At 36.3% G+C, this 25,263-nt stretch overlaps 2 protein-coding genes across 5 annotated transcripts in view; one reads left to right on the top strand and one right to left on the bottom strand.

The window, feature by feature from the left end:
- Nucleotides 1-867: 867 nt before the first annotated feature.
- rhogb (ras homolog family member Gb) lies at nucleotides 868-9,603 on the bottom strand. Its single transcript, XM_067377078.1, has 2 exons — nucleotides 9,456-9,603; nucleotides 868-1,689 (listed from the first exon to the last, which is right to left on the bottom strand). Exon 2 carries the CDS (start codon nucleotides 1,656-1,658, stop codon nucleotides 1,083-1,085), a length of 576 nt encoding a protein of 191 aa, XP_067233179.1. The 5' UTR covers nucleotides 1,659-1,689; nucleotides 9,456-9,603; the 3' UTR covers nucleotides 868-1,082.
- Nucleotides 9,604-11,412: 1,809 nt separating this feature from the next.
- Nucleotides 11,413-25,263, top strand: part of stim1b (stromal interaction molecule 1b) — a 35,931-nt gene continuing 22,080 nt past the window's right edge. For 2 of the 4 annotated variants that reach the window (XM_067376035.1, XM_067376034.1), the window contains exons 1-4: nucleotides 11,413-11,907; nucleotides 13,422-13,548; nucleotides 21,964-22,094; nucleotides 24,911-25,025. In XM_067376035.1, the coding sequence (XP_067232136.1) occupies nucleotides 13,428-13,548; nucleotides 21,964-22,094; nucleotides 24,911-25,025 (367 nt within the window). In that variant the 5' untranslated portion in view covers nucleotides 11,413-11,907; nucleotides 13,422-13,427. The remainder of the gene's footprint in view (nucleotides 11,908-13,421; nucleotides 13,549-21,963; nucleotides 22,095-24,910; nucleotides 25,026-25,263) is intronic. The other 2 variants (XM_067376037.1, XM_067376036.1) reach the window with 1 other exon arrangement.

Below are 25,263 nucleotides of genomic sequence, written 5' to 3'. Positions count from 1 at the left end.
CTTATACGCTCTAAAAATACTTCAATATTTGTACATATATGCATATTTTTCAATAAATGCAAAATATGTTGTTTCTATGTACACAATCAACATCTTTATATCAGTAGTTTTATATTTATCCGCCGTCTCTTTAAATTTGATTACATCATTTGCAATGCTTCATGGGATTGTAGTTCTTTCCCGCCATTAAAGCCATTGATTTTCAAATCATTTTTTGCTTCAAATCAAAGTTTGTAATGTTGTTGCTAGTTGGTTTGGTTCATGGCTTCTTATTTTTTAATGAATACTTTTTTAAAAGCCATTACGGAAAAATACTTGGGCAGGCACTGGTGCACTTACAGTTTTTGCTGTTACAGCATCTCGCGCACAAGCGCCGTGTTTTAAAGATGCCATGTCAAAGGAAGTTCAACTTTTAAAAGCGTAACCCTGCTTTCTTTTACATTCAGCTATGCCTCGTGTTTTTAAAAGCGAGAACGCATTCTGTGTGAACGGCTCATACAATATTATAGATAATGTCACTAAGGATACAAAAGGCCTGTCCTCAAGGACACCCCAATCATAGAACAAATGCCTTAGGCATAAAAACTATAATTAGTACTATATATATATATATATATATTCTCAGATTGTGTTTTTGTTAATAATAAAAGACAAAAAACTTCATTAACCAACATTAATAGTCTCCAAACATTAAAAAGGAACTAAAACCCATTTACACTGACATATATTTAAGTGTTTAGTTCCTGTATATTGTTTTATGTATTCCTGAGATACCATGAAATGGTATCAAACTGTTTAGTGGTCTTATGATCCCCCACCCCTTAAAACCAAGTATTTGCTTACAAGCAAAAAAAAAACCTTTTATGAAAAAAAAAAAAAGGACTCTTCAGTAGGGATCTCAATACAGTGTAAAACTTGATACTTTAGTTGATCTTGTATTTCTCTAATTTCACAGATTAAGCTGTGTTTCTTGGTCACCGTTGACTGAAAACCTATTACTCCAAACATTCAATAACATTCCCACAATTTCTATGCATTCCTGTGTGTAATTCATTTAAAATACCTCTATGCTCTCTATATTTTCAGAGGAGTATACAGTGCTTCTTGGAAGCCACAGGCTGAGGACTGAGGAAGGCACGCACTGCGTCTGCAAACACGTCCTTGATGCCGTCCTGGCTGAGTGCCGAGCACTCCATGTACTTGACGGCTTGGATTTGGCGAGCCAGAGCGTGACCCTGCTGTTGCGAGATGGGCGCCTGGTTCTGCTCCTTTAGCTTCTTCAGCACATCCGCGTCATTGCGGAGATCGCTCTTGGTCCCCACCAGCAGGATGGGCACGCTGGGACAGTGGTGCGTCACCTCTGGATGCCACTTGTGCTTGACGTTCTCATAGGACGGGGGGCTGGAGATGGAGAAGCAGATGATGAAGACGTTGGTCTGAGGGTAGGACAGCGTGCGAAGGCGGTCATACTCTTCCTGGCCCGCTGTGTCCCACAGATTGAGGCTGATGGTGCGGTTGTCCACGCTGACTTGGGAGCTGTAGTTGTCGAACACGGTGGGAATGTACTCTTTGGGGAACGCGCCAGTCGTGTACGAGATGAGCAGGCAGGTTTTTCCCACTGCTCCATCCCCCACCACCACACACTTGATGCTCTGCATGATAGAAAGGTGACCACTCCACTTCAACAGTCTGCAGAAAAAGAGACATCGCTCTCTGTTAGAGGACAATGTGACACACTGTTTAGATGGCCAGAGATGGAAGGACAGGTGATTAGAATATTACTGTGTGTGCGCTTCAATGAAAGCAGCACATAATATAGAATGGTGATTAAAGTGACTTGGAACTACCTGTGCATTAAACGGTTTTAATGCACACTCAGAATCGAGTATTCAGACAGACTTCATCTTTTGCGAACCTCAAAATTAATGTTAATATTTTTATACTGTACATTATAATGTTGTCATGATCACACCAACATGAATGTTTGGCACAAAAATTTGGTCCAGAGAATGGAAGTCAAATAATATTTACCTGTTTTCAAACAGTCATTCAGACTTTTGTATTCGCTATGGTGTTTATCATACAACACCAAATAAAAGAGTAGAGAGACAAAAGAGCGGCTTATGATACTATTATAGTTCCCTCTCGATATCGGTCTCTCAACGTTGCGTCATCGATTACACTATAGAGAAACACCTTTTTACTAGAATACTAAAGCCCAACTGACAAAACATCATTGCATCGCAGTGTCAAATGGCGTTCAACTGTGTCAATCAGGGGCGGGAACGCGCCATACAGTGGCGGAGGCAGAAAGTAGATGGTGGGTGGGCCTCTAAAAGTGTTGGTGGGCCAATCCCGTGTTTTTCAACTGGCTTAATTTGGGAGGGGAAAAAATGATGGACCGTCCCTAAGTGGCGTCCGTTCACAAAAAGTCAAGGTATGGCACGTTCAAATTACGTTATTTAATATAATATTACGTGACAATATCAATTCAAGTAAATCTACGAGATAAGAACAAGACAAAACTGCAGTTACAACCTGAACCAACAGCACCAACCGATTAAAAAAATTATAATAATTTGGAAATAACCTGGCATGGTAACAGGCAGCTATATGGATAAATAAAAATAACAAAAAAGTCATCTTGCGATTAAAAAAAAAAAAAAATCAATACTGATTTAAAACTTGTGACAAACGCTCACACATTAACCCGATCACTTTATTTAGCGTTCATGTAAACATACGTTCGGATTCATCGAATTAATTTATATTTATTTATTTAAGAAATTCATTAAAAACAGAATATTACTTCAGACTTATTCAAAGGCCACAGAAACATGTTCGTTTGTTACGCACTTAAATAGGCTACATGCCACCCGACGTTTTTGGTTTTCTTCCTATTTATTAAATATAGGCAATTGGTTGATGAAACAGTGATTGAAATTAAGATACAATTTCTACAAAACGAAATTCACTTTAAAGAAAGGCTTACTATAAGACAAAACTTAATGAAGTGGACAAACTCATGTCTGACCAGCTGCATGTCTCCCGACAGTGCGCATCCGTCATGCTATTCACTTTTCATAATCAACATAGGTGAAATTTAACAAATAATATAGGATCTATAGCCTAATGTTTAAATATAAATATGAAACTAAATTGGCTATTTTTATCCATCTGGCCGACGAACGCGCCGGCGCGTTCTGATGGATTTTTTCCTCAAGTCTTTCGTCAAGCCTACAAATGGTCGACTACTTTTATTCGTGTATGCTCACAATAACAACAAAACCTTGTACTTTTGTTAAATAAAATAAATAAAAAACAGGGTGCGCGTCTCAAAAATGAACACCGCGAATAATTGTAGGCTACCTAAAAGAAAGAAACATCTCCAGTCGAAAAGAAATTCGTATGTCTGTGTTATAAGAGATGATCCATGGGCGTCGGAAGCAAAAACAATGTGGGTGGGTCCTCCCTCCAAATTGTTTTAATGCAAATTATATAGATAGATGGATAGATAGATAGATAGATAGATAGATAGATAGATAGATAGATAGATAGATAGATAGATAGATAGATAGATAGATAGATAGATAGATAGATAGATAGATAAAATGCCAATCAATCGGTAGTTATTGATTTTTTTGAATAGAACAACGAGACACAAACCTTTACATTCAATCGCATTTTTGCTCCCATTTATTTTCACACATTGATCACACAGTGCATACAAAGTTTAGTCCCAAAGCGCGCACAACTGGAGAAATACACGTTTACCTTTGATTTCGTTCAATAGAAAAGAAGCAGGCCATACACAGGGTTTCATAATTACTGAGGTTACAAAATGTATTATGCTAGGGGGGTTCGGGGGCATGCTCCCCCGAGAACATTTTGATTTCCTTGGTGTACATATATGCATTTTAAGACGTTTTAAGGCCAACAAATTGGATAACAATAGCTTTAAAACATGTCAATAACTACATGCACAGTTTTGAGGCAGCTTTAATCGCATGTTTGGTAATTTCATGACTTAATTTACAACAGAATAACGACGGTGCTTGCCCGTAGCTTCTTTTGCGCTTTAGTTAAGCTTTAATTAAAGTTATATGCAGCGCGCGCCCCGCGTTTGCGCGAGCAATTCTTGAGTTCGCGCCTCGAGCACAGTAGGCTATAGGCTACGGCTGATTGGAGTTTTACTGACATAGCCTGATAACATCTCATCTGACCGCAGTTCACTGTTGTTCAACTGAAGCTACCTTTTCCGCGCTCGTTTGACTTGCGCCTGGAGCTGAGGAAGTCGGAATGCGCGTCTGAAAAGTGTCCCGTTTGTTGTGGTCCTAAAGAGACATTTCTTTATAAACGCGTTTTACTTGGCGATGTTTTAAAAACTATCTTTATTTTTGATATTTTTTATGTTCTGTTGGTGGTTTGTGGAGTAGCATCATCTGGGGGGGATTAGAAAATGCTGAATTAGAGACGGTAAAAGTAGCTCCGCCCCTGGCGCCATATATAACGTGCCATTTTCCCAGAATCTTTCTCCTTCATACAAGACTGACATCTATCGTCATTTTCTCCTTTGAGTCATTGCCAAAAAAGTGGATTTTAGGACTACAAAGTTCCCCTTGTATTTTCTGTTTTCAATTTAATTTTAGTTAAAGTTTTAGTAATTCGATTTTTTTTTGTCATTTTTATATAGTTTTTAAACTTTTTTTTAGTTTTAGCTTTAGTATAGTGAAAATGAGAAATGCTACTTTGGCAACTAGCTGAGTTTAATTATTTTATATTTTATTTTAGTTAACGTTTATTTTATTTAAAGTTAAGAAAATGTTTTTTACAGTTTTAGTTGTAGTTAACTTGAATAACTCAATTCTTTCTCTTCTATTCAAGAAAAAAATCTGCTTTTTAACAAAAAAACAACTGTTCGTTCAAATTAAAATGTTTATTGCACCAAATTTTCGCACCTCATATTCATCTTGGTGTGAACAGGCCTTAAAGGATTAGTTCACCCAAAAATGAAAATTCTGTCATTAAATAATCACCTTAATGTCGTTTCACACCCGTAAGACCTTCGTTCATCTTCGGAACACAAATTAAGATATTTTTGATAAAATCCAATGGCTCAGTGAGGCCTGCATTGCCAGCAAGACAATTAACACTTTCAATTCCCAGAAAGCTACTAAAGACGTATTTAAAACGTGAAGTTCACGTGACTACAGTGGTTCAACCATGAGAATACTTTTTGGGTGCCAAAAAAAATAACATAACGACTTTATTCAACAATATCTAGTGATGGGTGATTTCAAAATACAGAATATTTTGTTTCGAACAGTGGTTCGGAGTGTATCAAACTGCCAAAGTCACGTGATTTCAGTAAACGAGGCTTTGTTACGTCATAAGTGTTTTGAAATTTCAATGGTTCACCACTGGGGGCGTGACTTTGGCAGTTTGATACGCGCTCTAAACCACGGATTCAAAACAAAAGATTCGTTAAGCTTCATGAAGCAGTATTTTAGAATCGCCCATCCCTAGATATTGTTGAATAAAGTCGTTATTTTGTTGTTGTTTTTTGGGCTCACAAAAAGCTATCTCGTCGCTTCATAACATTAAGGTTGAAAAACTGTAGTCACGTTAACTGTTTTAAATATGTATTTAGTACCTTTATAGGCATTTAAAGTCTTAATTGTCTTGCTGGCAATGCAGGCCTCACTGAGCCATCAGATTTTATCAAAAATATCTTAATTTGTGTTCCGAAGAAGAAACGAAGGTCTTACAGGTGTGGAATGACACGAGGGTGAGTAATTAATGACAGAATTTTCATTTTGGGGTGAACAAACCCTTTAAATTCACTTAAACTTTTAAACATTTAAAACTTTTTTTAAAAACATCTTTGATCTTTGATGGGCGAACATACACATTTCAGAAAGTGAGGATGTATGAATGCATTGGTGGAAAAAAACATTTACAAACATGCAAAGAGAGGGACAAAGGAAAAAGGTTACGAGAACATCTAATTGTTACTTCATGCAAATGCACAGCGTGTTGAGGTCATTTGGGCCTTTATGAAACAATGTTTTGAATACACAGTCAGCCTCCTCCAGTTCCTTCTACTTCCACTTGCAGTTCTATCAGTAAGCTATGTATATAACACAGATAAATTCACACTTGATGGGATTATACGCATTCATCTCCTCAGAAATGCACAAAAACAATATATTTTTCTTTTTACCCTCCTTTTGGGTCATATACAATGGAAATATGACCAATTTGGGTCATGAGTCAATTGGCTTTCTGTAGAAAATGTGACACGTAAAGTGAAATTTTATAAACATGTACATGCTGGAAAACTTAGAAACAGGTTTCGGTTTATGCTGTCGACATTTGATGTGACTGATTGAATACACATATTTATAGTTATTCAGCATTTCGGAAATTCTGTGCAAGGGGAACATGGGTAATTGCTGTTTTTGTGGAAAAAGGAGCTGGAAAGTAGATTTACTGACGAGTTTTACCCGTTACACAAGAGCCCAGTGAGAAGTACTGTCAGCAAAAAAACTTTCTAAAATCATTCAACAGCTGTTTTCATGTTATTAATTAAAATTTTTGTTTCATGATAAGCTGGTTTCTCAATAGTTTGATCATGACATGCAGGCCATTTTGCTTGTAGCAATTTTGAGAATGATTTGTGTCCTCGCACATCAACAAGAAACTGAGAGCTGTGGAGTTACGACCAAAAACTCTCAGTTCTCTCTTTCTTTCTCACTTATTCCAAGAGTCTGGCAGATGTTTGACCCCAGGAGAAAGGAGTGAGTCGGACTCTGCCCAATCTCCAGAGACGCTCAGAGAGAGAAATACTCTGAGCCCTGCCCTCCTCTGCAAGGCGTTAGCCAATGTGGTTAGCGAACCAAGAACTCAAAGAAACAGCACTGACAGCTCAGTCTGGGTGGAGTCTGTCCTGTCATTTACAACACAGCATTGTCATATCACTATACCCATATTTAGCAGAAGTGCTCAGTGCTATATAAAATGGAGAAAATCAAGTGCAGTAGAATGCCATTGACATTTTTCACTGTGTCCAGGTTTACTATACTCAACTCATATTTGGAGTACTGCTCAAGTCATCGATGTTGACATTCAGAAGCAGTGTCGGGGAAAGTTACTTTTAAAAGTAATGCATTACAATTTTGCGTTACTCTCTAAAAACGTAACTAATTGTGTTACTTAGTTACTTTTTATGAAAAGTAATGCGTTACATTACTTTTGCGTTACTTTTTCTCATCTGGGCTTGCTTGTTTGTTTTTTATAACAACAAAAAAATTCTATTTTGGGCAAATGTTAAGGCCCTTTCACACCAAAAGTGAAATGAATAAGCCTCAGGCTGAAGGAAATGCAAATTTATGTACAGTATGTACTGTACAGTAGAGGGCGCAGCTCAAACAAACCTTTCAACTGTGCTGCCATTCTGGATTAAAGAAGGATATACGGGAGAAGGAAGTTCAACACTCTTATTTCGTAATTTTTGCTTATTAGTATTGTTGAATTAGGTCATTGAAGGTCAGCAGCAAATACAATAAAGTGAGGTTAAATACATAAAGTATATTTGTGTAATTTAATATAGTTAATTATTACAGGTTTGCTTAAAATTCTGAGATTGCATTTCAGTTTTTATTAAATTTTTTGTGGAATACTAAATGTTTTTGTGCAATTGAAATAAGTAAATGCATGTTCACATTTAGTCTAGAACTACAATAACCATCATGTTTACACCGCGCACACAACTCCTCTGCACTTTATTTCTCTCAACATGGGGACAGGAGAGCTGTCAGTCAATAAATGTGAAAACAAAGTAACTTAAGTTACTTATTTGAAAAAGTAACTGATATTTTGTTGTAAACTGAAAAAGTAATGTTGTTACTTTACTGGTTACTTAGAAAAAGTAATCTGATTACAAGTTACTTGTAATGCATTACCCCCAACACTGTTCAGGAGCTGACTAAATGTAATATTTTAATATTCAACCATTGGAAAATCCCATAATGGTCAACCACTAATCTGAATATTGTCTATGGTATTTGTTCAAGTATTATGTGTGAGTTTATCGCGCTTTATCACTGAACCAAATTACGCAAATCATGTGTAGGCCTAAGCCAGCAGAGGAACAGACGTTCCTAAGGGCTACAAGTTTTGGCAGAAAAAGGAGAACTTGCACTAGATTGCAGAATGAAATCTAAACTAGAAGTGGTGAGTTACATTTATCCATCCTTTGCACACTATACCGAACCTAGAATTTAGAGTCTTTCATCATAAACCCCAGTCAGTTCAGTTAAAACTGAAAGTGTAACTGTCAGATGGACTGTAATTGCACACTTAGTCCTCTATATTTGCACACTTAAATATGTGAAAATGAGCATGGGAACTGTCACCACAATTTATGACACAGCAAGTCACCGTCTTTCCAGTGACTCACCGCAGAAAAGCGCATCTCAGTGAGCCCCTTGTGTCATTCAAGATATTCAGCTGTTTTGTAATGGTATTTTCACATTAAGAAATCAACAATAACAGCCTAACAGCCTGACGGATGAGTGTAGAAGATCCTCGCACAGATATTCTATTATCTTCAGTAACTAGAATGACGGTGGTTGGTTAGTAAAATATGCTAAAGCAAATATGACTTCCCTAATAGAAGCTGCTATATAGTATGGTTCTGAAATAGATAAATATCCCAACTTCTGCATGGCTCTGTTGGATTGCTTAAAATGAGGATGTTTCTCAGTTCCTCATTCCCTCTGGAAAACCCAACTGCATTTTTTTTTTTTTTTCTTTTTTTTTTCCTTTTTCTTCAAATTTGCATAATTTCCCATTCATTTTCTATGTTATGTTGTTTCAACATGCACAACCAAACTTTCACAGAAAAGTCTTTCAGAAAAATGTCTATATTGTACACTAAAAACATTGCTTTACGTCCATTCAATTAATTTGTCACAGTAATTAGTCATTTCTACTCTGTTTTATGTGTTTTCAGAGTGTCAACTCATCTGTAATTTAATTGAAAGTGGTCAAAAGTGCTATGAAATGAACTCATCACTGCAGGATATCTTTTGCATCATAATGAATTACCTTTAAAGTCGAAGACAGAAACACGTTTTAATATTAATGAGCGTATACTGAATTGATATGTATTCGTATACAACGGTACGCTATGGGAGTGGCCCCTATTCCTACTCTCTGATTTAAAACACTCAATTCGCCGCTTAAGCATCGAGCCGCGGTCGAAAGCGAGAACAGAATATTATGCAAAATATCACACGTTCTGAATTATAAATCTGCACCTGAATAATTTATCTTTAATAAGCGAAGTCAGAAATTAAACGCATAAAATGTTGTCTAACAAGCTAGGTTATACGTTATATCACAGGACTAATATATGACTATAAATAAATAAATAAATAAACATGTCTTACCAAACATATCAGATGCTCTTGAGGACCGTAATCCCGCTGCTGTGGAAGTTAGTTGCTGAGGTCTGTAGGACGTGAGAGAGGAAGTTAATGGCTTAACGGCATATTTGAGGAAGTTTGCCGAAGTAAATGTGGCTATGACAATGTTTAAGAGGGCGTAACAGTCTGTCTACACTGCATGCGCGCGCGCTCCCGGCTTAAATCAACCAGTTTGCTCGCGTGCACTCTCCGTTGATTATAATAGCTTAGTGTAGAATTTATGCATCACAGGGAAATCCCGTATCATCACAACCTCAAACTCATGTTGAAACTATCTGACCTGAGGAGCCGTGAGAATATCGACTTGAATCATACATGTCAGAGCCGTGGGTGTTGCTCACCCGTGCAAAAAAAATAAAAAAATAACATAGGCTAGCTAGTTGTATAAAAGTTTTCCACCAAAATGTCTGTTATTGTTACTAATGTAAAGGAATAGGTTACCCTAAACGAACATTTCTGTTTTAATTTATTCTCCCACGCAGTTACAAACCCATATGGCTTTCTTCTTTTGTGGAGAAAAATACTATCAAAGTGGATGGAGACTGTAATGCAAGTTCAAAAAAGAACAAAAAGCACTAAAAAACAAACAAAAAACATACAAAGTAAAACAACAACAACAACAAAAACACTTTTTTGTATGCATTGTTTGAAATGTTGACTTTATCATTGCATGGAAGATATATAGATAGACAGACAGACTGTAAAACTCATTAAGTTATGGTAACTCAACCGGTTGCCGTAAACCATTTCAGTTTTAAAACCAATAAATTGTTTATTATAATATTATAATACTGTAAACTCATATACATTGAGTTAAAGGTTAAAGGTTAGTTCACCCAAAAATGAAAATTCTGTCATTAATTACTCACCCTCATGCCGTTCCACACCCGTAAGACCTTCGTTAATCTTCGGAACACAAATTAAGATATTTTAGTTGAAATCCGATGGCTCCGTGAGGCCTGCATAGGGAGCATTGACATTTCCTCTCTCAAGATCCATTAATGTACTAAAAACATATTTAAATCGGTTCATGTGAGTTCAGTGGTTTAATATTAATATTATAAATCGACGAAAATATTTTTTGTGCGCCAAAAATAAAATAAAAAATAATGACTTATATAGTGATGGCTGAATTCAAAACACTGCTTCAGGAAGCATCAGAGCATAAATGAATCAGTGTGTCGAATCAGCGGTTCGGAACGCCAAAGTCACGTGATTTCAGCGGTTTGACATGCGATCCGAATCGTGATTCGATACACTGATTCATAACGCTCTGAAGCTTCCTGAAGCAGTGTTTTGAAATCGGCCATCACTATATAAGTCGTTATTTTGTTGTTTTTTTGGCGCACCAAAAATATTCTCGTCGCTTTATAATATTAATATTAAACCACTGAACTCACATGAACTGAAATAAGTTTTTAGTACATTAATGGATCTTGAGAGAGGAAATGTCATTGCTGGCGATGCAGGCCTCACGGAGCCATCGGATTTCAACTAAAATATCTTAATTTGTGTTCCGAAGATGAACGAATGACTTATGGGTGTGGAACGGCATGAGGGTAAGTAAGAAATTACAGAATTTTCATTTTTGGGTGAACATTCTTTAAATTCACTTATATTTTAGTGTTGGTTTAGTCAATCATTAGAGTAAACTGAACTTAAATATTTTAAAGTTTGAATTCAGGTAACACACTAAGTCTTAACAACTATAGATAGATTATTTTTACTACAAATAATTTTAGTCTTGGGCTAAACTGATGCGTCACATTTCAACACATCAAACTGAGTATTGGTAAACAGACAAGAAAACTGGGAGTGGTTTCTTCATTTTTAACTGCATGGTTCAGGATCACACCACTAGATGGCTGTCTATTTCTGTTTTTGATACCAAACCTCAAAACCCGACAATTTATATCCCAAGAAACTATTTGCTTTACCATTAGACATCCTCCAAAAGCAACACCAAACGGATTCTTAACACCGATGGGTTTTGGATAACAGGACAGAGGACTTGGAAACAATGTAATGAACCTCGAAATTTGATATATAGCCGGGACATACTTTTGTGTCATACATTTGGAGGACAACTCTTTCTTCATTTTGGACGTTTTGTTCGAAGCACGTATTAACGAGTGATGGACAAATATTTTTGACAATATATTTGATATTATTGACGGGGTGGGTGGTGTTATTGCACAGACTGCGAGGGGAGATGTGGAAAATGAATGTATAACATATTTGAAGTGTTGTTTAAACTTGCTGGGCCGTTAAAACGACAACATTTTCTCATCTGAGTTAAAACTACATCACACAGATATCGGTTACCTAATGGATGTTAGTCAGATCAAACGAAACTTTTACATCTGATTTTCACAAGCGACTCAAGCAGCAGTTACCAACCTTCGGATTTTGACAGGTAATCTGACATTTTAAAACAATAAAACGATGAGTGTGAGTAGTTATAGGCTGCATGAGCATTTGCATCACGAAGACGACTTAAAAGCGCCCATGTTACTTTTTTTGCTTATTTCATATGCCGTCTGACATGAGACAAGCGGCAAAATACACAAAGGCGTAACTTGATCTTATCAGGAGGCGCATTTGCCGCTATTTTTTATATATCAAAACAAATGTGATATGTACATACAGTACACTCCAAATATACAGTAACTATAGCCATATAGCAACATACGGTAACATTTAAACAAACAAGTTTCTATGTTTATGTCACTTGTACTTATTTTTTTAAATAGGCTACTGAGTAATCCAGGAGTCAAGTATCTTCAGGTGAAGTGAAGTCAAGTGACTTTTCATTAGAGACTATACTGACTTTATTCTTTATTGAATGGATGTATTACAATTATTAGTGGTTATTCTACTTTTACTGGTTTAACATTAGTATGTAGGCCTATTCTTCAGTTACTTGTAAACATTCAAACAGGTACTAGTATCTAATCCAACTTTACTGCCTTACTAGATTGAAAAGACACTATAAAACCAATTTATTAGTATGTATTTGTTACTATTGTCGTTACATTTGACAAGTATAAGAATGGTAACTATTGCAATAAGAAATTTTGCTGACACTTTATTTTACAGTGTCCTTCCTTGTTACACATTACATATAGTTACTTTGGTAACACTTTACATTAAGGTTCATTAGTTAACAAGAACTAATCATGAACTGCACTTATTAATACAGCTGTGTTTTCATTAACTAATGTTAATGAAGATTAATAAATACAGTAAAAATTTATTGCTCATGGTTAATTTATTAACTAATGTTTAACTAATGAACCTTATTGTAAAGTGTTACCGTTACTTTAATAACTACTATAAATTACATGCATCTAACCCTAAACCATGCCTTAATCCTAACCTTAACCGTATAGTAAGTATGTAAAGTTCATTATTATTACTCAGTACTTCGATATACACAGTTACATTGTAACATGGGCACCTTAAAATAAATTGAATCCAAAATTTTACCAGTTATAACTGTGGCACACATGAATATATACTATAACTACAAGTAAACCTGGAATAGGTACTATCAATATTTGAAATACATATGAGTTGGAAGTGACTAATTGATATCCAAAACACATACAAATTACAATTACCACAGATTCAATAGAATAGTTAGGCCTACTTGTCACTACAGTGACTATTTGAATAATAACTGGCGCTTAATAGTTAGTAGTAGTAAATTTCAAGAAAAAAAAAAAGACTGCTAGTTACTTTTGGATTACTTACTAGCTTTTAAAATAAATACTAGTAACCTAAAAATAGATATGAAAGGAATAAATGTTAAAACGACTAGCTGTAATAGCCAACATTCGTTTTTATGTCAGAATATTTCATAATGTGTTCCTGAACAGCAGATCAGTACTGTTTTTTTGAATGCTCTCTCTCTCTCTCTGTTTTAAGTTTAGCATGGATCTGTTGAGATTTGCCAGACACTGTATGTACATTGCATGGCTTGGTTTCTTATGGAGGAGTGCAGCAGATCAGCACAGCCTGACAGACCACCTAGAGTCTGCCAATGGATTATCCGGTAGGAAATCATCATTCAGTTGGATCACTCAGTGTTATTTCCCAAGTTTTATGTGTCTGTATAGTGTACATTTTATGTGTTACATAATCCCAATGGAACATAGTGTTTGTTGTAGAGAGAGATGTCTCACTCTGAGAAATGATGCATGATACGCCATTCTTATTTGTGCTGCTAGATAAGATAAAGTGCTTTCCTTGTTTAATCAGAGCCTCATGGGAGATGATGTCAAACCAGTCTTTCACAATCCATATGCTGCACTCACATGTCCTGACCGAGAACTGAAAGAACTGACTTGACTGAAATATGTGTCAGAATGGAGGTTTAGTTTAGCAAATGCACAGAGTGACATAAATGCCTCTCATGAGGCAAGACTGCTGGTGTATGTCACCCTTGCACGTTTTGGTGTCCTTCAAAGTCTCCTCTTGTGCTTTGACACTAATGTTCAGTTTCCACTTAAAGGGTTAGTTCACCCAAAAATGAATATTATCCCATGATTTACTCACCCTCAAGCCATCCTAGGGTGTATATGACTATCTTCTTTCAGACAAACACTATCAGAGATATATTTAAAAATATTCTTAGTCCTCCACGGTTTATAATGGTTGTGAAACAATGCATCAGTCCATTAAAAAAGTAATCCATATGGCACCACTTGGTTAATAAAGACCTTTTGAAGCAAAGTGATGCATTTTTGCAAGAAAAATATCCATATTTAAAATTTTATAAATTCAAATAACTAGCTTATGGTGGACGACCGTACTATCCCTTTAACAGACTGATGCTCATCCTGTGATGCACCTTCACCATTAGGCAGGTTATAAGTCACCCAAAACTCTAAAGAATAAAATGCAGACCTGGTGAAAAGAGTAAAAAAGAACACTCTTATACACTGCCCGGCCAAAAAAAAGTTGCTGTTTGGATTTTAATAGGCAAATACTACAATCTATGAATGAATCATTATTACATGATTATTATGTTTCTAGCATGTTATATGTTTGGCAATGGTTCTTTTAATCCTTAAAGATGGAGTGTGTAGCTTTTCATTTCTTAAACATGTAGGAAGACACATCATGGCCATATTCCAGGATGACAATGTCAAGATTCACCAGGTTTAAAATTGTAAAAGTATGGTTCATAGAGCATGAAGAATCATTTCCACACATGAACTGGCCTGACCTTAACCTCAGTGTAAGTCTTTGGGATGTGCTGGAGGAGACTTTACAGAGTGCTCACCTCTTGCATTGTCAATACAAGATCTTGACCAAAAAATGATGCACCTCTTGATGGAAATAAATGTTATGATGTTATTTCCATCAAGAGGTGCTGAAACATAAAAATCACTGTAATAATGATCCATTCATAGATTCTTAAGTATTTGCCTATTGAAATCCAACTTCAAAAAAAGCAATTTTTTTTTTGGCTAGGCAGTGTATATTCAACAGTGGTATTCTTTAGAAATGGTTTTATCATCATGAGAATTATGAAGGTGACGCTTTCATTAATAGATTCTTCTACACTCCAACTCCTATCTAGCCTGATCATTAAAAAATATGAATAAACCCTAAACATCTGATGCGCAATGACCTTTGGTTTGAGTTTTTAATAGTCAGTTAGTTGAGTAAAGTGGGTTTTTCACAGTATTGACTTTGGGACTGACTCACATTTTCTAGTAGCATCCCTTCAGTTCTGTTATGTTTCTGATTTACAGATACATCACAAGGGTTACTAATAAACTGGAGAGTTGCTGAGGTTTTCTGTTACTATTTCTGTTCTTCTAGTTATTAGTTTGTCGTCAGTCACTTGGATAAATACTGTAATCAAGCTAAAGTGGGTGCAAAGGTCATCCATCCATTTCCCAGGCCCTCTGCCTGACTGAGGTTAATTCAAAAGGAGCATCTCCACGTCTTTGAGGTGGATCTCTTTGTAATGCTCTGGAAAAGGCTCTGAATTGCATGTATTAGGTCCAGGGCTGTGTTAACTTTATCCAACTGTTTTAGAGAAGGACTTAGCATCTCATTGCCTGGTGGAATGCATTCCCCAGAACATTTCTCCTTTTATAGGAAATGGTGGGAATAATTAGATTTTCAGTGTTATCTCCCTTTGAGGTTGAGATCTGTGAAGCTGGACCACTATGGAGATTGTTTTATTGGAATGCAAAATTAAACTTTACATTTCATATTCCAGGTTTAATACAAGTTACGCTCAATCCACCATGTTTGGGCATAATGTTATAAAAAATATTTTGACTCAGCTCTTCTTTTCAAAAAAAGGAAAAAAAAAGCCAAAAATTGAGGTTACAATGAGGCACACACAGTGGAAAGGATTGGAGGCGATTTTTGGGAGGATTTGAAAGCATAAATGCTGTTTAAATCATTTTTACAGTCATTTTAGGGTTTAGGTGTTATGTTGGCATGGTCAAAATTGGATACACAGAAAAGGTTACTAAGCAGTTTAGTTCACTCTAAAATTTTAACACACCTAGGGGCCAGATTTACTAAACTGGGCAAGTTCTCCCTTCTACCACACTCTCTATATTCTCTGCGGTGTCTGCTTATAGCAGCAACAGTTGCAGCCATGTCGCAAAATGGGTAAAGACATCCTTTTTTAGGTGTTAAATAATGCGCAAATACCAGTAAATTGACTAGCACAAACATTAGTAAATCGTGTTGAGCGACTCATTTAAATACTCTCCTCCCATAAATTTTGCATCTGAAAGGGAAACTCCTACAAATGCATATGCAATAAGGTCAGCCGCAAAAACAACTCAGTCCATGCCTTTTCAGCACTAATTTTGTTAGTAAATCTGGCCCCTATTGTCTACGTCTTGTGACTATACTAATGAAACACTCAGTGTTTAAATATTTACATATTGGCCTCATTCATTTCCATTGTAAGAGCCTCGCTGTGAGACAAATTTTTGCATTTTTCTTAATCAGTGGTGGAACAAGTCAAAATTAATTTGGTTGTAATCAACATTATGCCACAAGTGCTGTCTATTGATCTTAAATGATATTGAATGCAAAATATTCCTTCAAATACAAAAACAGTTAACTACAATATTTTCAGCATTACCATTGTAATGCTGAAATTTGTTCCACTGCTATGTATAAGTGTTCAAAACTGTAGTGTACATTGCGTAAATTACCTATTTGATCCTCACCCGTGTATGACTTCATGCAGCTGGGTCATAGTATAATACTGAAGGGTCTTTTTACAACAGCTCTGTAAATCCGTAAGGCTTTGCAAACACTGACGGTCCTCTTAGATCTTTTTAAAGGTCTGGTGAAGCAGACCAAACATCACCCCGTTCCATTTTTTTTCCTTCTCCTCGCCTGATCCTAGGCCTCTCTGTTTTCCTCATTGTCCTACCAAGACATGCTCTAGCCAGAGATAAAAGAAATGGCGGAAATTGACTGTCTTAAAAGACTTTCATTGTCTCTGTGGGATTTTATCAAATACTAACAGCAGCTTGCTTAAATATGTCCTGGCTGTTTAATATGTTCTGGAAAGTTCACCCAAAAATGAACTTCTGTCATCATTTACTCACCTCATGCCATTCCAAATCCATTTGACTTTCATTATAAATTGGTAAAATGCAATAAAACAACAATTCTCATATTCAGTATTTATCACAATATTTTGTGATAAGTTTGTGAAATTACTGGAGCTAAAACTGAAAAATTCAACCTATTGCAAGTAGTTTAAAACATGGTTCTAAAAAAAAAAATCTCTAGAATTTTGACCGTATTGGCTTTCCATAGTTGAATGCACATTGTACACTGATGTTTAATGTCATTGACTGAGCGGTTGTGTTTGTTTATAAGTTATAAGCTGTGTCCGAAGCCGCTCACTCGTTCACTCATTCACTAATCCCTATATAGCATTTGAGTGCACTATATCTGCATGGAGTGAACGAAATGAAGTCAGTGAATTTAGAAGCTGATGTACACACCGTGCGTCAGAGAGCTGGAGCTGTCACAGAAACGGCTCAAAACGCGATAAAACGTTTATCCTATATGTTACTTGCATTATAAAACAAGGTTAATAACAATAACAATCATAATGACTTTATTTTGTAATCATACTTGCCTCCATGCCATGTTCATAATCATTAAATACTATAAAATACTGCAAAAAAAAAAACAAACAAAAAAAAACACATTAGCAAGTATAGCCTACATTATTTCATGTATTTATTCTGTTACAAATCGGGTTAAGTTTTAATGAAGTTTTTTAGTTTGTTAGAAACTCTCGCACAGATGACGTGGTCGTTGAAATAAATGTTAAAGCAAAAATAAGAAAGCTTTAAAGTAATCTCTGGATTACATTCGCACGCAATTCCGCTCTTTCACACACGCTCTCAGTCCTCTCCGCATTGGATTTTGGGAAATTGTGCTTCAGCGAGTGTACATTGAATGTACACTCAAAATCAGAGAGAATTGTGGGTATAAAGTAGTGAACGAATGTAGGGAATGAAGTCGTTCACTCAGAATTCGGACACCACTACAAAATGGCCGACACCCGATAAAGTGGACTATATAGTGGGAGCGGTTTCGGACACAGCCATAGTGTTTGCCTCTTAGACAAAAATAGTTTCTGCTCAAATTGGTGAGGTTCATGACAACATGGTTTAATAAAAGAGTTCTGCAAAATCTGCAAATAGCAGGCTTGTGTCTTAAAGTTGGCCCAGATTAAGCTACAGGAAGTACTTCAGAAATTCACCTTTTGTGTTCCACAGAAAAGTTTGTTAATGACATAAATGAGAATAAAACCTTATTTGTACTGTATCTGTTTAATATGTCAGACAAACATTAACACAGAAACAACTACTTGTACAGTAAATACCCACTTCTTATTATCTGAAATTTGCATCAATGCACTGAGATTTTAAATATTCATGAAAGCAGTATAGATGATGCTAACTGATAGTAAACACTAACACAGAAAGATGATATCTTAAGTGAATCGGGTGGAGGAAGTGCATCTTGGGAATTCAAGGATTATATATGAGGAAATTCATGAGACCTTCTACTTTGTTGTTTTTTTCATCAGATGCCCTTTTGTCAGTTGAATCAGTGGCAAAACCTGCCTGTCATGCATCTTAAATTAGTAAATCTTTTTATGTACCCTCAACTATACTTGTACCAGGTTGTAGTTGCAACCGCTTGATCCAGGTCTGGTGAGCTCAGTTAAGTTTTCAAGCTAAACTGGATATGGTGTCAACGTTTGTGAATTGTTCTCTTCAAGTAATGATGTTTCTAAGTAATGCAGAAACCCAGTGAGTGCAAATATGTGTTTGTGTGATGACAAGCGTTTTTTTTGAAGAGGCGCGGTTGTGGCATGTTTGTTTAGTGGTTTTGTTTCACCTTTTTGCAGGCTGTGAAACGGGGACAAAAATAGCAATGTAGATCTTACAATGTTAAACATTGCATTGTATCAAACAGATCTGCCTGAAAGAACAAGGAACAAGGACTAATGTACGAATAACATAAGCTTTTTAACTGCATCCATCCTTAGTAGTGCAATGTCAGATTACCCTGGATAAAAAAATGTGGAATCTAATCATAGCACTATGACGATTGATTTCTTAGGTTAATACCTGCTTCATAATGAAGTCTTTTAATTCCATGAGACAAAGGTTAAGTTCAGGACATTCACTTCCATATTACAGCATTATCCACAATACCTCAACAGCTGTCCTGTGTCTCCATCTAAAAATAGTTTAAAAGTCACTCTATGGCTCATACGTGGCTGTGTTAGCGTCATCCTCAGATTGAACTCTCCTGTAACAATGGCTCAAACATTGGGCCCTTACAAAGGCACCGCTGTTGGCCTTGTTTTTAGCTATACATCATTGCTAAGTGATCAATTCCTTGCTTAATATTCATACTCTATATACTAGTACATTTAGCTTTTTGCTGTGAAATGACAGTGGCCATTTACCATGTAGGAGTGGATGATGCATGAATTTCACTGGCAGGACTGAATCTCAAAGTCATTTTCATCACAAAGTCATTTGTGTTTGAATAGGCCTTTTGTTGTCTCAGGCATTTATGGGCTCTTGAAGAAAGCTTTTAACTTACCTTTTTGTGCAATTATAATAGATACAAGGCTCCAACTTATTTTATTCTGTAACTATATGTGTTTAAAATGGGCAAGTTTACCCAGAATGCATTGTAGTATGATGTGTATATTAGCTGTGTTCCAAAACACAGTGGATTGCCTGCAATTAAAGGATTAGTTCACTTCTGAATAAAAATTTCCTGATCATTTACTCACCCCCATGTCATCCAAGATGTTCATGTCTTTCTTTCTTCAGTTGAAAAGAAATTGATGTTTTTGAGGAAAACATTCCAGGATTTTTTCTCCATATAGTAGACTTCACTGGGGTTCAATGGGTGGAAGGTCTAAATTGCAGTTTCAGAGAAGCTTCAAAGGGCTCTACACAATCCCAGGCTAGGAATAAGGGTCTTATCTAGCAAAACGATCTGTCATTTTCTAAAAAAAATAAAAATTTGAAAGGTCATGCTTTGTGTAGGTGGAAGTACCGTGGTAGGGCGAAAACGTTAATCTTATTTTCTCCTCCATCTTCAAAATTGTCCGATATCGTTGTTGTACCTTTTTTTTTTTTTTTTTTTTGCTAAAGGGTATTTGGCTTAATCTTTGCACGTTCACTTTGTTGACAATGGATTGGTACTTCCGCCTATGTTACGCATGGCCTTTGTAAAGTGATTACATCATGCATGCGGATCCCATAGCTAGTGCAAGACGAGCATTTATGGTTAAAAAGCATATACATTTTTATTTTTTTTTAGAAAATGACCGATCATTTTGCTAGATAAGACCATTATTCCTCATCTGGGATCGCGTAGAGCCTTTTGAAGCTGCACTGAAACTGCAATCTGGACCTTGCACCCAGTGAACCCCACTGAAGTCCACTATATGAAGAAGAATCCTGGAAAATTTTCCTCAAAAACCTTTTTTTTCAACTGAAGAAAGAAAGACATTGGATGACATGGGGGTGAGTAAATGATCAGAAAATTTTCATTCAGAAGTGAACTAATCCTTTAATTTCAGTAGCATTTGTCATTAGCTAACTGTTTGATTATTTAACAGAGTACAACAGTCCTGTTATGAAAAAAATCCCATTCATTATTTATTTAAATATTGATATTGATATGAATATTATTTATTCTAAATTTTTTTTTATAATTGTAAGTCAAATTCTAGGTGAAAAACTACATTACTCCTGAGAATCAAAGAAAATAAAAAATCAGAGCCACAAATCAGAGGGTTGAAATAGCAAATCATGCCAGAAGAACTTTTTAGCACCCACCCATGCACTCCCATAAAGCACTGCGAATGATGTAATAGAGTCAGGGCCTGTCCCAGTATCCACACTTGCGATGTTTAGACTTAACAACTTGTCTACTTACATGGCATATTTCCTGTATTTGGCCCAAGTGTTCAAGTGAGCAATAAGACCACAAGTGTGTTTAGAACTTTTGATTACCCAATGGAACACACTTATAACATAGTGTTGTAAAAATGCAAATACATTTTTTTTTACAGTATTTTATTTTCAGTAGTTTGCACTTTCAAAAAGTGTTTTCTACCGTGGTTACGCTCACGCAACGTTGCTGTTCTGCATGGTCACGAAAGCTTATTGTTTACATGCGTTTTTAAGCTTTTGGTTTAAAAACAAGTGATTTTAACACTGTTGAAGTGCAGTAAACACCTAAAGAGAACTAATTTTACTAAATGCGCACACTGTCTGAGAGAGTGTTTCTGAGCGCTGTCTGAGAGACACGCACATAAAGCAGCTGCTCATAAAGCTGCTGTTCATAAAGCATGTGCGTACTGAACTGAGTTATTTTTTCCACCTATTTGGGTTTGAACTGTTAAATAAACATGCTTACATGTCAAAATGCCCATCTTTTCAAGTATCCTTGTAAACACAGTAATTTATGTCTTAAGTGAACGTAAACAGTTGAGAAAGAAAATGCATGTTTAACAGTATATTGGATCTGTGCATTCGGTCTTAAAGTGACGGCAGCCTAATAAACCTGTCGTCTGTGTCATTAGTTCACCCAAAAATTAAAATTCTATCATTAATTATGCACCCTCATGTTGTTCCAAACCTGCAAGACCTTTCTGACGTCTAATAGATTGCAACCTTATTACCTTTTTCTCTGTTCTTATTTTATTACTGTTTACTTGTCTTCTGTAAGCTTTAGAGGTAAGAATTTGGTCTTAGCGCCCACCCCTAATCCCTATAATGTACACATATATTGAGTAAAATGATAGATTACAATGATGCCTCTGTAGGCAGCCTGTTTTGTAACAGAGCACTTGTGAAGGTTAAGTGGACTTGAACGTATCTCATAAATTGTTTTTTTTTTTTCCTTTCCTCAGAACTATGTGGTATTGATGAGCTACTTTGCCAAGATGAAAATGCTCTGCTAAGTTTTGAGGCCATCCGCAGCATTCATAAAGACATGGACGATGATGCAGACGGCAGCGTGGACGTGACAGAAACGGATGGGGTGAGGGCTGCAGCATTCATGTATGGTTTTGTGGTCTGCTGTGTTGAGAGATTGACGTAGCTGCACAGTGCATGGTGCCCAATGTACAAACAAGTTTGCTTGCTTGGAAAGATGCAGTCGCTTTTGGCTTGCTCACTGGAGACATGGATTTCTGTCAAGGTGCTTTGAAATATGTATTGTGAAAAAAACTTCACTTGAAAGTACAATAGAGCAGAGCATTGAAGCATAACATGGCTTGTGGTATACAGCTGTACTGGAATAAGTCTGAGTGTGTTGCAGAGATGAGGAGCACAACTTACACATGTTGTTATAGGGTTTTTTTTTTTTAGCCTGTCACAGCATTCAACAAACGTGAATGATAAAATACATTGAGGTGGAGATATATAGATGTCTTTTTTTGCGAGATTATACTTTTTAATTGTTAATTTTCACATAATTTGTAGAGATAAAATACATGTGTGCGTAGGTGTACTGGTTTGACCTACATTATGAGGAGTCCTTGTATTGTGGTATGTATTCAGCTTTCAGGCCACCCCACCCAACCCTACATTATGAGGACAAGCCAATGTCCTCATAATTCAAATCACTAAATGAACATACTAAACAATTTTTTATTAAAAAGTTTTCTGTGAAAGGTACGTTTAGGGGTAAGTTTAGGGTTAGGGGCTAGAAAATGTAATTAGCTCAGAATAAGAAAACAGTACGTTTACATGCATGTTCTTAAAACAATTATGCTTAAAGGGTTAGTTCACCCAAAAATGAAAATTCTGTCATTAATTACCCTCATGTCGTTCCACACTCGTAAGACCTTCGTTCATCTTCGTAACACAAATTAAGATATTTTTGATGAAATCCGACGGCTCAGTGAGGCCTGCATTGACAAGATAATTAACACATTCAGATGTCCAGAAAGCTACTAAAGACATATTTAAAACAGTTCATGTGACTACAGTGGTTCAACCTTAATGTTATAAAGCGTCGAGAATACTTTTTGTGAAGCTTTACGAATCTTTTGTTTCGAATCAGTGGTTTGGAGCGTGAATCAAACTGCCAAAGTCAAGTGAACCATTGAAATTTCAAAACACTTATTACGTAACGAAGCCTCATTTACTGAAATCACGTTTCTTTGGCACTCCGAACCACTGATTCGAAACAAAAGATTTGTAAAGCTTTGAAGCTTCATGAAGCAGTGTTTTGAAATCGCCCATCACTTGATTTTGTTGAATAAAGTCATTATTTCGTTTTGTTTTGTTGTATTCTCGTCGCTTCATAACATTAAGGTTGAACCACTGTAGTCACATGAACTTTTAAATATATCTTCAATACCTTTCTGGGCATTTGAAAGTGTTAATTATCTTGCTGTCAATGCAGGCCTCACTGAGCCGTCGGATTTCATCAAAAATATCTTAATTTGTGTTACGAAGATGAACGAAGATCTTACGAGTGTGGAATGATATGAGGGTGAGTAATTAATGACAGAATTTTTGGGTGAACTAACCCTTTAATAAGCTGACAACACGTGTGGCCATGTAAATGCATTAAACCATTTGACACAGCTAGATTGTTGCTCATTACCCCGATTTTGCCATCCAGAAATATAAAAAATGTTTGCTCATCTCATACAGCTCTGCTGCCAAAGGACAAGTGGTACAGTTGTCGAAACTTAAAATTTGAGAGGAGAATGAGTTTCCCACTGACAATTTGAAATACTCTGGAGTTTTTAATGCTTTATTTTACTTCAGAGCTCACATAATAAATAGAATACTCTGGGTGAAATACATGGATGCTTATGTTTTGATGTCACCACTGGAGAATAACCAGTTTTTTTTTTTTTGTTTTTTTTTCAGTCTTGTAAATGTGGTTTACTTGGATTGCCAGGTTACTGATTTGCATGTAAACCAGCAAATCGGGTTATTTTAATGAACTGATTTTTTTGTAGATATCAGCGTATTGGTGTGCATGTAAATGTGCTCATTGATAGGTGTACCAAACGTGTGTGTGTTTAGGCCTCTATCTATCTATCTATCTATCTATCTATCTATCTATCTATCTATCTATCTATCCATCCATCCATCCATCCATCCATCCATCCATCCATCCATCCATCCATCCATCCATCCATCCATCCATCCTTTGAATGGACCTGACACGGTATCCAAAAGTGATTAACCATGATTATGGTTTACGACATAGGCTATAAAAAGCAGTGTGTATTCTCTTTGCATCACACAAAGTGATTCTTTTTCATGGGAACGGCACATCTGAGCACTGAGTAAACAGCATTACTGCTGACCGACTGCAGCCTGACCAAGGCCATAGACAGTCCTGTGAGTGTAACCTTTACCACAGTCACAGTTATTGTGAGGTGATTGAACCCATGAAACTGTCAGCATTTATATAGGTTGTCTGATCTGCTCTACAGTAAGACTACTGGATCTCAAAACCCCAAGACATTACAAGTACAAGCTGGATATACCAGATAAACTGTTTACTGTGGTTTTACATCTAAACTCTTGCCAAATGTTGAATTATGCAAATAGGCAGTGCTGTAAAAAGAAACTCTTCCTAGAAACACAAATAATCAAGTCTAGACTAGCTTGTGACTGTGTAAATGGAAAACCACTATTTAATTTTAGATTCAATTTTCATGGTGCTGGATTTCCATTTAATTTTCTCTCCTCTAAAAATAGTTCAGCCTGTTTATTTTTACAATCCTAACTATGCATGTTTACATGATTATGTATACTTGCTGTAATGAAATCAGATGAGAACTGCTACACCAGATGCTAAAATCCAGTCTTTGTTTCCTCAAACAGTTTCTAAGGGAAGACCTAAAGTACAACGACCCTAAAGGAAAACACAAGAGCTTCCATAGAGCAGATCTGCTGATCACAGTGGAGGACATGTGGAACTCCTGGAAGGCCTCTGAAGGTTTTCACAGATTATTTTGATTTTGTATAAATTATACAACACAGAAAAGCAGTAAACAAAGTCGTTCCTGTTAGCCCCATCATTAACTCACATCATTTTTAAATGCATGTAGACTTTGTTTGTGGAACTGAAAACATTAAAGCCCTGGGTATACTTCATTTTCTGCGTTCCGCTTCATCACGCACGCAAGACTTTTAAAGTTTGGCCATGAGCACTGAAAAATGCATTCGGTGTGTGT

The sequence above is a fragment of the Chanodichthys erythropterus genome, chromosome 22 (assembly GCF_024489055.1).
Source record: "Chanodichthys erythropterus isolate Z2021 chromosome 22, ASM2448905v1, whole genome shotgun sequence".
In the NCBI taxonomy this organism is placed as follows: Eukaryota; Metazoa; Chordata; class Actinopteri; order Cypriniformes; family Xenocyprididae; genus Chanodichthys; species Chanodichthys erythropterus.
This window is presented reverse-complemented; position numbering and strand designations above follow the sequence as displayed.

Bases quoted from the DNA above. Each gene is read 5' to 3' on its own strand.
- rhogb (XM_067377078.1), bottom strand. From the start codon at position 1,658: ATGCAGAGCATCAAGTGTGTGGTGGTGGGGGATGGAGCAGTGGGAAAA.